The sequence below is a fragment of the Ruditapes philippinarum genome, unplaced genomic scaffold, assembly GCF_026571515.1.
Source record: "Ruditapes philippinarum isolate M1 unplaced genomic scaffold, ASM2657151v2 ctg2951_1_1_1_1, whole genome shotgun sequence".
Lineage (NCBI taxonomy): Eukaryota > Metazoa > Mollusca > Bivalvia > Venerida > Veneridae > Ruditapes > Ruditapes philippinarum.
In genome coordinates, this window is record NW_026860528.1 from 236,052 (window position 1) to 253,690 (window position 17,639).

Consider the following 17,639-nt stretch of genomic DNA (forward strand, 5'->3'; position numbering starts at 1 on the left):
ATAAAAGTGAATTAAAAAAGTGTTGAATAAATTCAAAGAATCACTGAGGTAAATTTGGATAATGTTACTGTGCTTTTTTGTGTGTCTATAAATATCAATATAGTAATCATGAGTGACTTACCATATCTAAAAGGCGTGCGCACACGCTACTTTAATTTCCTTGAGAAGGAATTACGGACTGGAGATAATTTATTAGAAACAAGTATTGAGAGCATAAGCCCAGAAGAATACAAGAAGGTTGAGCATTCTGCCAATGAAAGTAAACTTAAGATTGATATTTATATAGATAAGCTTACTGTTCAGAAAAGGTAGCGCGTGCAATTGGTGATTCAGATAGTATATTTATTCAGGAGATGATTGAAATTGATTCAGTCTTGATTGATAGCAGAGAATATTATAAAAGAGCAGTCGGACGAAGAAGGATCAGCTTTACAAAAAATGTGTGAAGTTCAGATGAAACTTCAACAAGCCTTCTTTGAACATCAGCAAGAACGGGCAGAAGAGCAAATGAAAATCCAACAGAAATTCTTTGACAAGCAACACAGTCTCAAAATTAAGAGTGAGAATACTGTCAAATTGCCAAAGTTAGACATAGTTTCCTTTAATGGAAATAAACTGCAATGGATGGAATTTTGGGACTCTTTCTCTAGTGCTATACATGAAAATGACAATCTGTCGCCAGTTGACAAGTTCAACTATTTAAAGGGAAAGCTGGTTGGAGAAGCTAGAGGTGCTATCGCTGGACTGACATTATCTAATGAAAAGTACGGTATTGCCATAACAATTCTAAAGGAAAGATTTGGAGATAAACAAGACATTATAGATTTGCATTACAAGGGGCTGGTGAACGTTGCATCCCCTAAAGATACAACTGAAAGTTTGCGATTCTTTTATGACAAAATACAAAAGCACTTGGAGGTTATGCATGAGAATTTGGAGCAACAAGTGTTCGTATCAATTATTCGGAGCAAACTACCAAGTGATGTTCTTATGCACCTTGAAGTACAGAAGGGTGCAGACAATAAGTGGACGATAACCAAGCTTCGTGAGTTTCTCAGACAGTATATTGTATCCAGAGAAAAGTCAGACAGACCAAAACCAGTCAGTGCTACTTGTGTACCTGATAGAAGAGTTAATGCACAGTTTCAAAGATCAAACAATACTTTTAAAAGCTACAGGGGTAATTCAACAACAAGTAACACTACCGGAGCTCTGACTGCATATGACAAGAAAGGACATACACCTCTAAAACATCATCAAAAACAACAACAACACAAGAGAATATGTAGATTCTGTAGTAAAAATCATTGGAGTGACGAATGTCCGAAGTTTAAAACAATCGGCGAAAGAAAAGCTCAAATAAAGGGATGCTGTTATAAATGCTTAAAAGAAGGACACATGTCTCCTGACTGTAAAAGTATACGTGTTTGTGTATATTGCAATAAATCAAATGTACACCACAGAAGCTTATGCCCTGAAAAATTTAGAAAGGCATCTCTGCAAGAAAGTGCATATTTGTTAGAAGAAGTAGCATGTGTGTCTGAAGATAGAGCAAAACCAAAGGAAATTCTTAGAAATTCTACGGATGATAAAGCTTGTATTGAAAGTGCTTTGTTATCTTCTAATGAAATAGTGATGATGCAAACATCGCGCACTGAGATTTGTGATCCAGATGGTCAAAATAAAGATAATGTAAGAATCTTATTAAATTCAGGGTCGCAAAGAACATACATAACCGAGAGACTGGCTAAATCTTTGAATCTGAAGAAGAAAAGTAAGCAAGAGATTCGTCTAGTTTACATTTGGGAGTGACAAACCTAAAGTGATTAGAACAATGTCTACGCAATTGAATATTCGATTAAAGGATGGACAGAATTTCGCTATTACAGCAAATATTGTTCCAACAATTACAGGAAGCATTCAAAGAAAACCAGTGTCTATATCTAATAACGGAGAGTTCAGATCGTTAATCAAGAATCTTACTCTAGCGGATGATATACCGACTGAAGAATACACAGATTCTATTGATTTGCTGTTTGGAAATGATTACTACTTAGATATAGTGTTAGGACATAAAATAGAAATTCAGCCAGGCTTATACCTCTTGTCATCAAAACTTGGTTGGATTCTTTCAGGAAGAACAAGTGAAATCGATGACAGCGTTACTGATGCCAATATGCTCATATTATCATATGGCAATAACATAACTAAGACACAAGTGTTTACAACAGTTGACACATGTGTTCCAAAATTACCTGACATAGAAGACTTTTGGAATATAGAAACAATAGGATTGAAAGATAGCACAAATGAAAGAACTGATCAAGCGATAGATAAGTTCAAAGAAAGTCTTGTGTTCAAAGATAACAGATATTATGTTAAGTGGCCGTGGCGAGGCGACAATTATGAAGTTCCAGAAAATCGTCCTCTAGCTTTTGGACGACTTAAGTCATTAGTGAAAAGGTTCAAAGATAACCTAGATGTATTACAGAAATATGATTCTGTGATTCAAGATCAGCTTGAAAAGGGAATTATAGAAAAGGTTGAGACCTCTGAACAGAATGGACATATCCATTACTTACCCCATCACGCAGTGATAAAGCCTGACAAATCAACAACAAAGCTGAGAATTGTGTATGACGCGTCAGCTAAATCAAAGGTTGAAAATAACAGTCTGAACGACTGCCTTTACAAAGGACCCGTTCTTTTGAATGACTTGTGTGGAATTCTGCTAAGATTTCGACTACATAAGATCGGTATTGTTTCCGATATAGAGAAGGCTTTCCTCCAAGTTGGGTTGCAGAAAGATCAAAGAGATGTCACTCGTTTCATATGGTTAAAAGATATTGAACACCCAGACATATCGCAAAATCAGGTACAAGAGGTACAAGAATACCGGTTCTGTGGGATCCCCTTTGGAATTGTGTCAAGCCCTTTCTTATTGGGAGCAACAATTGATTATCACTTGGAGTGCTATAACAATGAAATCGCCAAGAAACTGAGACGAGATATTTATATGGACAATGTTGTAACGAGAACAGAAAACGTTGAAGCTGCGAAATACTTGTATATTAGGTCCAAAAGAATTTTTGACGATGCCAGCATGAATCTTCTCGAGTGGGCGTCTAACAGAGACGTGACGGAAAGTATTCTACCTGAAAACAGAGCAAATGAAACTGTGTTAGGTCTTGAATGGAACAGACACAAGGATACATTGGCCATACAGAAAGTAAATAAATCGACAACTCAGTGTGTAACTAAACGTGTCATTTTGAGCAAAATTGCCTCTGTATTTGACCCTCTAGGTATATTTTCACCAGTTACGCTTAGAGGAAAAGTACTCATTCAAACACTGTGGAAGAAAAAAGTCGATTGGGACCAGCCAATTGACGAAGAAGACATTGTTGTATGGCATGAAATTCAACGAGATCTCAGTGAAATAAGTGAACATGCCACCCCACGATGCACTGTAAGTGAAGTTGATAACAAAAATATTCTTGTGTGTTTCTGTGATGCCTCTACCAAAGCATATGCTACCGTTATATATTTGATGCAGAAAGGGAATTCACAACAGCACATCGAAATAGTATTTTCAAAGACTCGACTTGCTCCAACTTCAAACATCAGTATTCCTCGACTTGAACTCCTTGCTGTACTTATAGGGGTACAATGTTTAGCCTTTATACAAGAGCAAATAAAGATGCAAATTGACGAAGTTCATTTGTTCTCAGATTCTCAGTTGGGGCATTTAAAAAGGATTTGTCGGGGAAAAAGCTTCCCTTTTTTTGTTAGAAACCCAGTTAATGAAATAAAAACCCAACAAATGTGTCCTTCCCTTTATGTTACGTTAGAACAATCCCGCTTTAAAATAGCCATCGGGGGTTTCTCTACAAAAGATCTTGTGAAAAATTCGTCATGGTGGCATGGTCCTGAGTGCTATTGCAAGACATTTCCGAAAGGACATTAGATGAGTTAACGTTTAAAGAAAATGATAGAATGGACAAAGCAATGGCAACAAAATGTAATGTAAAAGAAGAGAAGTGAAAATGTGTGTGTTTCTGCATATGGAGCAAAGAACGAATGTTTTCCTTCGTGTGCTCCATTTGAAATTGATCAAACAAAATATTCTTCGGTGCTATTAAAAGCTATTACGTGTCACAGCATATGTTAAAAGAGCAATCGGTAAAATAAAAAAGGAAAAGTATGATTCACATATTCCAACATCAAAAGAAATTCAAGAAGCTGAAAATATGTGGATAAAACATGCTCAATACAAACATCTTTTGGAAGTTTATGAGTCTATCAGAGGAAAGAAAAAATGCAATTTACAGCAGCAACTGGGTGTGTTCATTGATATAAACGGCCTTTTGAGGTGCAAGGGTCGTGTAGAAAATGCTTGTTTAACGGAGTCTGCTAGACATCCGTTACTGCTACCTCGCGATGATCCTTTAACAGTGTCAATTGTCGAAAGGGAACATAAGCGTTTGCTTCACTCAGGTGTGTCTCAAACACTAAGTCAACTTAGATATCGTTACTGGATACCGAGCGGAAGAGCTACGGTACGAAAAGTTCTTCATAAGTGCTTATTGTGTCGTCGAGTTGAAGGAGGAGCGTATAAAATGCCTCTTATGGCTCCGTTGCCTCGTTCAAGAGTTACAAAATCAACACCTTTCAGTCATATTGGATTGGATTATCTCGGACCATTATACATAAGGGACAATCAAACCATAACAAAAGTGTGGGTGTGCCTATATACATGTATGGTCACACGTGCAGTTCATCTAGAAATGGTCAAAGACATGACAACAAATGCATTTTTAAACAGTTTTCGGAGATTCATAGCATGCAGAGGAAAACCACAAGAGGTCATCAGTGACAATGCGTTACATTTTAAGCTGGCAAAACGTACAATTGAGTTGCTATGGAGTTCAATTTTGAAAAGTGATGATGTTCAAACCTACAGTGTATGTGAGGGTTTTAAATGGAGGTTCATTGTAGAAATCGCTCCATGGATGGGCGGCTTCTATGAAAGACTTGTTGGTTTAACTAAAAGAAGTTTACGTAAATCTATTGGAAAAAAGTTATTGGACAGCGACCAGCTTATAACTATCATAAAGGAAGTTGAAGCTATTGTGAACTGTCGCCCATTAGTTTACGTTGGAGAGGATATAAACTCCAATATCACGCTGACACCTTCACACTTCATATGTTTGAACCCAAATGTTGGGTTTCCTGAAATTGAAATATCTTCAGATGACCCAGATTTTAAGGTGATAGAAAGTTCAGAGGATAAATTGTTGGCAATATGGAAAAAAGGACAGCGGCTTTTAGATTCCTTCTGGAAAATATGGAAAGAGGAATATTTATGTAGTCTTAGGGAAAGAACACAAACAAATTTAAAACAAGGAAAACATAAAGTACAATTCAATCCAAATGTAGGTGATGTAGTACTTATCAAAGATAATACTTCTAGAGGTAGCTGGAGGCTAGGACAAGTAATCCATCTGTATGTTAGTTCCGATGATTGTGTTCGTTCTGCAGATATTGAAACTGCATCAAAAAAGTCCTTAAAAGACCTTTAAGCTTACTTTATCCTATTGAAACTTCAAAACTTCTTATTCCAGAGACAGAGGATATAAGACCAAACGCAAAGAAAGAAACTGTTATACGTCTCGAGAGAAAGGCGGCAAATTTAGCGAAATTACGCCTTAAAAATCTTCTTAAGTAATTAACAATCCATAGATATTTAAAGGCAATACTTTTGTGTTTTTGGGGAAATCCGCATACGCGTGTATAAACAGTTGAATTATTTTTTTAAAAAATAGAGTGTGAATATATTAATAAGAATAATATTATTTTATCCTTGAAAATATTGTACGAATAAAATAGGAGACGAATTATTTCATATCACATGACTGTATGCGCTAATAATTTGGAGCATAGTTATAACACATGGTGATTTTACGCGCGAATAATTTGGAGCAATATTATACTACATATAGAGGGGAAGAACCTGTGTTTTGTCGCGTTGAATATGAAGACGATTACCATTGCTATACAATGCAATAAATGAATAGTAATGTACTGAGGTACTGACTTTTAGTTCAACAGAACAAGGGATGTTCTATATCGTATGTTGCTTAGACATTTATTTATATAAAAAAACCTACTGAAACAAGTTGAACACTTTATATGTATTAAAATGTTACATACATACATTGCTTTGAAACAGATATTGTAAAAGTTTATAAATTGAAAGATTTGTTTAAGAAAACAGGAGTATGTTTCGTTCATTATGTTTAAAAATATGTTTGTCATTATGACTATTTGTTTAAATTTATTTGCGCAAGTATGAGTTTAATTTTCTAAGAAGAAGGTTGTTTCAATTCTTGCATTTTGAGAATATTTAAAGAGCAATTTTAATATGTACTATTTTAGTGAAAGATATAACATTTTAATTTTGTCGGCCGGAGTGTCGTGAATTACACAATTTTGTTTTACTCCTAATCATGAGAATTATGCCTGTTTGTATTTGGCGGAAAAATATTATATTTCTTTACTCCAAAAGTTATGAATTGTGTATTTTTGTATTTGGCGGGAAAATATTATATTTCTTTTACTCCAAAACTTATGAATTGTGTATGTTTGTATTTGGCGGGAAAATATTATATTTCTTTTTACTCCAAAACTTATGAATTGTGTATTTTGGTATTGGCGGGAATTTATTTCACTTATGAATTACTCCATATCATGATTTTTACCTATTTTCAATGATATTCATGACTCTTTAAATTGGCGGGAAGAAACACTATATAAGTGAATTACAATCTTTATTTTGGGAGAAGCGAAGTGTTGAAGTGTTAAAAAAGGTTGTTAAAAGGTGATTAAAAAGTATAGTTGGATGTAAAAGTGAAAATAAAATCTGAATTTAAAAGTGAATTTTGTTGTCTTCAATGTAGTAAAAGTTAAAGGGAAATTAAAAGGAAAAAGTTTAGAAAATCTGCTACAATAAAGATGCACACAAAAATAATCAGGTGCACAACTACACATGCTGATCAACATTCCTGTTAAGTATCATGACTGTAGGTCAAATACTTTTTGAGTTACGTGCAACACAAAAGAGAATGGACGAAAGGACAAAAGGACTGGCGGACGAACGGACAATGGTAAATCTTAATTCCCGCAACAAAAGGGGGGGGCACAAAAACAATAAAAGGTATTCTAGAGACGAAAACACAATTGAAGTTGTTCTTGAGACGGAGACACGATTCAAGGTGGTCTGGAGTAGGACTCAGATCAAAAGGTGGTCAGAACTAGGGGACACAATTCAAGGGGGTCTGGAAACGGCGACAAAATTTAAGATGGTAAGGGCATGAAGTGACAATTGAAAGTGGTTTGGAGACGAAACACAATTGAAGGTGGTCAAGAGACGAAGACACAACTGAGGGTGGTCAGGAGACGGAAAAAACAATGGAAGGTGGTCTGTAGTCGGAACCATATCTGAAGGTGGTCAAGACACGGGGGTTTTATCATAATTTAAGGTGGTCTTGAAACAGAGACGTCATTGAAGCTGGTCTGGAGGCGGAAACACAATTGAAGCTGGCCAGGGGAAGGAAACACAATTGAGTGTGGCCTTTAGACAAAAACACAATTGAAGGTGATAAAGAAACGGAGCGGAGACATAACTGGAGGTAGTCAGGAGATTGAAAGTTGTCTTGAAACGGAATCACATTTGAAGGTAATATTGAAACGGAGACACAATTGTAGGTGGTCTTGAAACGGAATCACACGTGAAGGTGGTCTAGAGATGGAAAAGCAATGCATGGTGGTTTGGAGACGGAAAGACAATGCAAGGTGGTCTGGAGACATAAAATAAATGAAGGTGGTCTGGAAACCTAACACACACAATTCAAGATGGTCTTGAGACGAAGACACAATTCAAGTTTGTCCAGAAAAGAAAAAAACATTTGATGGTGGTCTAGAGACGAAAACACAATTGAATACGGTCTAGAGACGGAATCATAATTGAATGTGGCCTGTATACGGAATAACACCTAAAAGCTGTCTAGAAAGGTAAACACAATTCAAGTTGCTCAGTAGACAACAATTGACAGTTAACACAATTTGAAGGTTGTGTGGAGACGGAGACACAATTAAGGATGTTGCGGAGACGAAAAGACAATTGAAGGTGGTTTAAAAACGGAATCACACATAAAGGGGTCTAGAAACAGAAACACAAATCAAGGTGGTCTAGAAACAAAAACACAGTTAAGGTATTCTAGAGATAAAGAAACAAATGAAGATTGTCTAGAACGGAAAAATTCAATTGAAGGTTGGCTGGAGATGAAAACAAAGTTCAAGTTTTTTCTGGAAACGGAAACACAAGTTGTTAAGAGATGGAGAGACAATTCAAGGTCGTCTGGAGATGGAAACATAATTGAAGATGGTCCGGAAACGGATGGTCTAGTGTTATAATCACAACTGAAGATAGTCAGTAATAGATAGATAGTCAGATAGACAAAATAAAAGGAGGTCATGAGACGGAGACAAGAAATAAAGTGGTCTGGAGACAAAAACCTTATAGAAGGTGATCAGGACACGAAAACATATATTGAGTTGGTCAGGATAGAGACCAAGACACAATGAACGTTATGTGGAGACAGACGGTGACACAGTTTGCCTTGAGATACAAACAATATTATAGATTGTATTGAAACGGAACATCCTATTCCGATTTTGGCACTACGCTTCAATTTCAAGTCTCAGAACTAGATCAGGGGAAGAAGATTTACCTTTGACACTTGTATAGACTAACAAATTAAAATATTTACTTTAACTAACTTTTAACAAAAAAGAAAGCAGGATAGATATGACTAGAACATAGCAAAATATTTTCATAAACTCATTGAGTGACCTTGTTTGAACCGTCATTGAACCGTCTGGAAATGAATAAGATTTAAGTGTAAAAAGGAAACAACACACACACACACACACACATATTTGTTGAAATGTAAATCGATCGAGCCCACACTTATTGTCATCTGTCGAAATTTCCAGAAGTTATGCATTTGAATAACTTGACAAGGTCTCATTCGTATTTCAAGCGTAGATCAACATTATTTCCTCAGTATTGGTATAACAGTCACTATGAGTCGAGCAGGACAAATGAGGTTGGTTTTTGGCCTTGTTGAGACTTATTTGTAACCAGTTTTGTACTTCAGTCTCTCCGCTACATTGAATCTACACTATCAACTAGAAGGCTCGTAACTAAGAAATTAACATATTTTATTAAAATTGTACAACAAGAGGTATTCGCACATTTCATTGAAATATTTAAAATAAATATCCGACATGTATGATTGTCAGGTGGTCATCATTTTAGTAAACAGTACAATTACATTACACAAAAAGTCCATAAAAATAGCATCATATAAGCTAGAAATTATTATTGATAGAATAAAACGATATCTGAAGTAAGTAGGATTGGAATATACTTACACAAAATATATGGACTATTTGTGTCCCAATATATGAAGGTAATATCAACGCTTTGATGTTCACCGGCTTGAATTGTGAACTCTTCTTCGCAATCTTGACAAAGATTTAAAGCCGAAAGAGATGTTAGGATCATGGTTGGCTCAGTGCAAATTTCATTTCGTCTTTTCGTTCTTTTTGAATGACTAAGTGAATCGATTGAAAGACAAGCTGCGGTTTCTTGAAGGAAATATTTATGCCATTAAGTCTTTATGACATTATATAACAACACTTACACTTTATTACACTCTCATAATGAACTGTTTATCATTGAATATATAAAAGAAAAACAAAATTCAAATAAGTAAGAATTGTATCTTGCGCGCAGGAAGTTTACAGTATTGCGCGCAGGAAGTTTACAGTAGGTTATTTATACTTAAATTGCAAAAGGTGACAAATAAATATAAAAGTTATATATACTTAAATTTGCAAAAGGTAATAAGTAAATATAAAAGTTATTTATACTTTCATTTGAAAAAAGTTGACAATTAAAAATATAAAGATCAAAACACAAGAACCTGTGTAAGCATTTGATATTTGCAAGTTTTTCTTACTTTTTTGTACTTTGTGTATTTTTTTTTGAAAACTAAATTTTCATTACATTTGAATTTCATTGTAAACTTCAAATATGCATTATTGACTTTGAGCAAAGGAGTTCGTTATATAATTTGTAGAAAAAATCTACTAAAATGATAATAAACATGAAACCGAGTGCATGTGTTTCAGTAATATTATCCCTTCCACTGCTCTATAACTTTCAAAATGTGTTCAAAAGTTACCCATTCATTTGCTGTCTCGTCACTTTAAAATTTTATTTGAAAGTCATTTACCATACTTTACACTGACTTTGTCACACATTATGCCAACTAAGTCAGTTGTTATATTTGATATCAATTTTATAATTAATGTCAATCAAGGTGTGTGCCCATAGATATAACGTGAAACATAATTCTTAAGCATGCTTTCTAGATGGCATGCCTTGTACCATTGGGTAGGAACTGCAACACGAAGGATGGAGTTCTTATGATTTTTTTAGCAGTTCTTATGATAACTGTCACGTAGTTCCAGGAAAATGTTACGGATTTTGTTGGAAAACTTTATTTTATGCTGGAGAAACACACGGGAAAAATAGTATTTTTATCTTTAAATTCGAAATTCGAGGTGCAAAATTAAACTCTAATGAGTAACGCTGCCTTACAAACTGCATTATGTGTCAGAAAAAGCTACATTATAGTCCAGTTTTCATCACCTTTTGTTTAAAATCTGGTTGGTTTGAGTAAATTTCAAAATAACTTGCTCATTGGTACATATGTATTTTGAATTATGAAACCTGAACAATAAACCTTTCAAGTTATAAGATAAAAACTGTAAGGGTGTTATGTTGAATTTCAATCAAAACGGAATTGAACTATTTAATGTTATATACAATAATAATGTATACCTTCAGCAGTTATCATTGCCCGGAATTTTATTGATGGTGGCCATACCCTTGTTAGAGTAGTTGTTAAAAACAACAAGCTTGTGTTGGTTTCTATTACAAATACTTCGTTGTTGAAATTCTCATCAATGATAAATTCGTTGTTGTCCACTTGCGATGTTTTAACAACGAGTTCACACTGCTCGAATATTCAATATTATAAAATATATTCTAAAACAAAGTTAGTACATGTATTCAACTATAATTACATAAAATAACTTAGGATCATATTCAAATATTGAAGACGTTGATGGCGAAAGAGGAGCAAGGACGAGTAGTTGTTTTTAATATCATATGTTATCATGATAAACGATGATAACGAATAAAAAATTTATTAGCAATAGGCTTAACAAATTTGAAAAAAGAAAGAAATGATTAATTTTTCATTTGAAAAAAAACTCACAGGAAAGAAATTTTTGATAAAAATTATCAGAAATATTATTTAGGTAAATTAGAGTAAGCAAGTATCAGTATCATATAAACACATACTCTTCTGTTCATACAGATTCTTGCTCTTCCTCATTCCTCATTTAACAGTAAGTAGTTAAACCGTTTTCATATTTTAGGCATTTTTTCCTTTTTCTTCAATATTATTGTTTCTACTTATTTCGACTAACATCAAACAATTATAGACTTTAGATATTTGGTAATAATAAAGTTTCAAAAACTCCTATAGGCTTGAGTATTATGACTACTGATGAACACATCAGTCCATAAGCAAATTTTTTTCTCATCAAAATATGCGTAAAATAAACTTTAAATGAATTTAATTAATTGTGTAAATGAAATATAGAATTGACTTAAATATTTAGTGAAGACACCATTATTTACCGCCAAAGATATAAGCAAACAATGCAAGTTGTAGGCGGCCTACGTTAACCATTAACTAAAAGCCACTAATGAAAAAGTTATAAAGGTCAACATCATTCAACATTATAAACACTACAAAAGAACAACCCCACTTAGAGGTTTCAATATAACCTCCGCAAAAAATAAAATGGCTATTCAAGATCAAGCTTTCCAGAGAAACCAACTGGTCCAACCAAAAACAAACTGACATCATCAAAATTCAAAAGAAACATGAGAATTTGACAATACTTATAATAGATATTTAGCTCGCATGTAACTGAAAGATTTCAATTTACAAATGTATATGAATTTTACTCATTTAAAGACTACAATTTCTAGGCAAAATGCATCTTTCATCAAACACTTATCACTTTAAGTGTGCAATAGTATTCATAGTAAAATGATTTAAGCGCCTAGTATCTTCAAGATTAAGATGTAAACCTCCATCTTTAATGGCTTGATACTCATGATGGGAAAGGCCAAATCTAAGAAAATACTTTTTCTTATGACAGAAATAACTCTAGAATTTCATAAATTTATTTTAAACCTGATGACAGTTGTACCAATATCTAAAAGACAAGGACTAGTAGCAGACAAAATTATGCCAGCAGAAGATTGATGGAGATCATTAGATATTAAATCATAATCAGCTGCAATTATGTTATCCTCTAAACTAGGATCAGTAACATCATTAGTACCATCGTGCTATATGATATAAGATCCACATGACGATATCCTCTAAACTAGGATCAGTAACATCATTAGAACCATCATGGTATATGATAAAAGGCAATATAAGATCCTCATGACCTTGAGAAATTCTTCAACTAAGTCTTAAATTATTATTCCTTTGGGGTTGCTGTAATTTTGGCACTCAATATCCAAAAACATTTTGGCTACTACTGATAACATAAATCTTCAAGTGTAGTAGGATTTGCGTACTTGTAGAACTTACATTTAAGCACAAACATCACAAAAATCGTTTCCTGTGCTTTACTTTTATTTAAGGACAAATAAATCTTGGAAAGGTATAAAAAGATTTATAGGTTGTATTAGACCCTGACATTTCATTTTAAAAATTCAACGATGATTGAATATGGAAAAGTATTCAGTTCATTTAAATAAATTCCAGTTACTAATTTTAAGCTCTTAAGCGACTTAAATAGTTGCAAATACTTGATACAGGTTTACATAAACGGAAGAGAAAAATGGAATAGTCTATAGACATGCGGGTAAATAACTGAAATAACAGAATTCAGCGGTGGAGTTTTCGTCGCCGAATTGGTGGATAAAATATGACCGTTTGCTGTTGTCGGTTTTGACGTTTTACTGAAAAAAAAACTAGCGAGACTTGAGCCGACATATATGCTCTTCCAACTTATTACTCGCGCACAATGCAATTCACAGTGTGATACTTTTGCTAAATTTTGGTAATAGCACGTATAAATGTGTACAAAACTACCATTAAATACACCAGTATCACATCATGTATATCATACTTGCACAAAACAACCTTATTTTAGAACTTTTGGAAATATGTTTTGCCTTTTCATTAAAGAATTGACAAACATTGATTACAACTCAGATGGCGGTGGATTCGATTGCAACGTAGTGCGGTGGGCCCGATAACATTTATGTATATTGTGATGCTTTAACTTGAAATATTATGCAGTTTTTAATAGAGTACAATCCTTTTCTTTCTTTGACATCAAGAAACCTGTTTATTTGATGTTTAAAATGACATAATCATATATACAAACATAATAAATAAATACTGCAGTGCGTTTGTACCGTCGCTTTTCATTAGATAATCGTAACATTTATATAGATTTGTATAATACTGCACGTTTATAACGTCACTTTTCATTGAATAATCGTGACGTTTATATAGTTTTATATACACGACTGCTGTCAATTTTCTAAGAAATCTCACCTTTTTCTCAAAAAGGAGGTTTGCTGTATTATAAATTTGTTTTAAATATTCCTGACAGGTTATATGACCGTATATAAACGGTTGTTTTCAAAATAACCCTCGCCTAGTGGCTCTGGTTATATTTTCAAACAACTGTTTATATAGGGCCATATAGGGTTTAAATCATTATAACTAATTATATACACTGTTGCTGTCAGTTAATGAATATTTCTTTTCTCTAAAAAAAGATGCTGGCTGTATTATAAATTTGTATAAATAATTTAGGGTTACGTAGCCGTATAAAAACGGTTGTTTGCAATGAAACACTAGCTTAGCGGCTCTGCAACAAACGACCAATTAATCTGTCAAAAACCTTTATAATTAATATCATAATACTGTACAAATATCCAATGAAAATCGACGTAACAGACGTGAAGAATGATAAACACATATGTGCAGAATAAAAGATGTTCAACATATCTTCTTGAAACTTGGCATGATGTTAGAATATGATAACAGAAACATTTCAAGCAGAAAACTAAGGGGTCACCGATCTCCTTTTCTGCATGTGCATTTGGCTTTTTTACTTATTTGCAACTGGGGTTATCTTAGAGGCAGGTAACGTAAGGATACGTCTGAAAACTCATTTTTTCATTTTTCCATTTTCCATGTTTTCAGTATATTTATGTATGATATTAAAAATCAAATTTAATTCCCTTAACAATTTCTGTTACTTTTTTTTCAATTTCATTAGAGTTACTTTAAATTCTTTAAAGATATACTATTTTGAAACCATAAACCATTTTTGAAACCATCTTTCTCCGATGATTGTCACAACTATAAGAAAACATGAAAAAATTGTCCTTCACTAACTACAAATATTAAAGATGAAGTTAGCTAATGAAAATAAGAATAATGGATTTTATTTACTTTTCGTATCTTCCCTCGAAATTTGCAAATAAAACAAACACAACAACAGTCATATTCAGGAGCAGATAAACTTGAAAACGAAATCGGTGAATGGTTTTCTCTTATGAAATGATGCACCTTTTCATTATCCCTCATGTACAGATTTAATTAAATCGAGTCTGCAATTTGCATGTAATTTTGCTGTTTTTAATGCTTCAGAAGGATCAGATTTTCCAGATAATTAGAACATTTTTAATTATGACTCCTGAATACTTCCTAAAATCTTACCGTTATAGTACAATTTTGACTGTTCACTTTACTAATTTGGGAAATTTGATAAATAGAATATTATGTTCGGATATTTTATAAAGAAATGATAAGGGCATTACGCATCATAAAATGCATCTTTTATCATACAATAAAAGTATACCTCTGATAAAGTGACGTTTGTGAAAACCATTTTGGCAAATTGATGTGGTTTGAAGTTTACAATCCATTGTAGATCACTGTTCACAATTGTCCTAAAGGGGTAACTTAAGGAAGTTATAATTGAGTCTGTATCTACGTACTGTATGTGGCCAAAGAATGATCCATCTTTGTGTTTAGCTCTAGGGAACGATATCGTGTGTACTGTTTAAAATAAGAAAAACATAACCTGGATAAAAGCTTAAATGGACGCTCAAAGGATTTCTCATGAATTGTCACTTTATAATGAAGAAAAGTTTTTTAGACAAGTCTAGCAAAACAAGCAGACCATTAATTTTATTGACGATATTACTTTTAGTACGTTTCTTTATAGCCTATTCTGAAAAGAAGCCGACATTAAGAATCCAAAGTAAAGTTGGCCGCGACATCACTAAAATTCTTACATTGTCAACTAGATAATTCGGAATTTCTTTCAGTGCGTTCAAATCAATTCATAAATAGCATATTTTTATGTAAAATGTAGATTACATTTATACTTTACTTACAATCAATAAAGCAAAGAAGCATTAGAAAATTTAAATTGTGTTTACAGCTTTTACCTTCATTAGGCTTATGTTCAAATAATTAACTAAGATCTATAATATAATAGATAAATAGAGAATCCCTAAAGAAAGTCCAACACGGCAAAATTGAAATTGTTGCAGGCTCGGTTTGATTGAGCCTGTTCATGGACGGTACTGGAAAGTGCAAGTTACCGTCCACGCCCCCTAGCACCGACTTAAGCAGAATTCAACATTTAAACATGAAATAGTTAAATTTTGAATTTAGAAACATCCACAGATAGGTTCATACGGACAATGGGCGGAACTAGATAAAATGGAATTTTGAAAGGGGATCAGAGGTTATGAAGCATGTGTATCACAGTTAAGACGTCAAAAGACAAATTTAAAAAGCAGGCAACATATCCTAAGGGTGATTCAACATTATTCAAGTAGGAATATTGGAACCACCCAACTAGAAAATGCCGAAAAGTTGAAACTTAAAATACCACAAGCACAACAATAATGTCGTGCTGAACGATCTTCAAGGATCGAAAATATAACATCATTGATTAAATGTACGGGGAGACTTTTTACAGCCGCCATAACGGCACAAATAACACGGATGTGATCATAAAATAGATAAATACAGAATCCCTAAAGAAAGCCCAACACGGCAAAATTGAAAATGTTGCAGGCTCGGTTTGATTGAGCCTGTTCATGGACGGTACGGTACTGGAAAGTGCAAGTTTACCGTCCACGCCCCCTAGCACCGGCTTAAGCAGAATTCAACATTTAAACATGAAATAGTTAAATTTTGAATTTAGAAACATCCACAGATGTGTTCATACGGCGGTTATCATGGAACATAATACATAATTTTGTTAAATACCACTGCAGCTATAATATAGTTCTGAATATTATAACACTTATACTACATGCTGTTTAATTATTGTCACAGCTGCAGTTTACAATAATCTATACTCCTAACAGCATATGAATCAATAACCTCTATTGTTAAAAAAATTATAAAGAAATGTTAACGTACCAATGTTTTGAAGTTTGGCAAAACAATGCCTATCCTTGCTTTTCTTAATACTTTTCCATAATCCAATCGGACTATTCATGTAGTGATTACAAATTCCGTTGTCCTGTCTCGCGGGCCCTTAAAACTGGGCAACTCTACAAATGGTCTGAATACTGCAAAGTTCGATTACATTTCGTAAGATTTGTTTTCAAAACAGTTGAATCTCCAGATAGCAGTTCATGTTCAAGAAGAGGCAGCATTTCAGATGGTTGGTCGCTATGGATGTCAGTTATTCCTGTGAAATGAGGGATGAAATATTTCTAAACTGATAAATAATATATTGGTAATTTAACAAAATATAACACTTAACATATTGTCAAGATTTCACTTAAAATTTTCAAAGGTAAATAAACATGATTTACATTGTGTACACGTGAAGCATTTCTTCCAATTTTGTTACAATCCATTGTCAACTTACGTGTCAGTTTACATCCGAACAATTTGAAATTAAGGCATCTAGATTTGCTTGTTGGCATATCAAGTGAATGTTTGAGTTTTAAGTATCTTCCTTGGATTGGTCTTGGAAGAATAAATACTTGATATATGTTCCACATGTCTTCAGGTGGGAATATTCTAAATTTCTGAAATAAATATATTAATGTTGTTTACTTGTGTAAATTACCTCCTTATGGCATGTGACAATATTTTTCTAATAAATTTATTTTTCCACTAAAGTTAAATGAATCGGGATATATATTGCTTAAAAATGGTTATATATGATATTTTTATATGTTTACACAAACGAGTATACCATGTCCTTGTATAACTGTAGTTTATCTTTATTGTTGCCGAAATATAACCGGAAAGTAGCCCACATGTCACATTCTTTGGAAACGTAAGTACCAACTCCTTCTATTGTTGTTAGAGCAATTAAATCCACCTACATTGATTAATATTATTTGTACT

At 33.5% G+C, this 17,639-nt stretch overlaps 4 protein-coding genes across 4 annotated transcripts; 3 read left to right on the forward strand and 1 right to left on the reverse strand.

Annotated features, from left to right (window-relative positions):
• Nucleotides 1-438: 438 nt before the first annotated feature.
• On the forward strand, nucleotides 439-1,812 carry LOC132760479 (uncharacterized). The gene has a single exon (XM_060752457.1). It carries the CDS (start codon nucleotides 439-441, stop codon nucleotides 1,810-1,812), a length of 1,374 nt encoding a protein of 457 aa, XP_060608440.1.
• Nucleotides 1,813-1,834: 22 nt separating this feature from the next.
• Nucleotides 1,835-3,967, forward strand: LOC132760480 (uncharacterized). The gene has a single exon (XM_060752458.1). The coding sequence runs from the start codon at nucleotides 1,835-1,837 to the stop codon at nucleotides 3,965-3,967; it is 2,133 nt and encodes a 710-aa protein (XP_060608441.1).
• Nucleotides 3,968-4,250: 283 nt separating this feature from the next.
• LOC132760481 (uncharacterized) lies at nucleotides 4,251-5,582 on the forward strand. Its single transcript, XM_060752460.1, has one exon. The coding sequence runs from the start codon at nucleotides 4,251-4,253 to the stop codon at nucleotides 5,580-5,582; it is 1,332 nt and encodes a 443-aa protein (XP_060608443.1).
• Nucleotides 5,583-8,742: 3,160 nt separating this feature from the next.
• On the reverse strand, nucleotides 8,743-16,822 carry LOC132760482 (uncharacterized). The gene is made up of 5 exons (XM_060752461.1): nucleotides 16,695-16,822; nucleotides 15,112-15,311; nucleotides 10,976-11,150; nucleotides 9,499-9,714; nucleotides 8,743-8,810 (listed from the first exon to the last, which is right to left on the reverse strand). Exons 1-5 carry the CDS (start codon nucleotides 16,771-16,773, stop codon nucleotides 8,743-8,745), a joined length of 738 nt encoding a protein of 245 aa, XP_060608444.1. The 5' UTR covers nucleotides 16,774-16,822.
• Nucleotides 16,823-17,639: the final 817 nt, after the last annotated feature.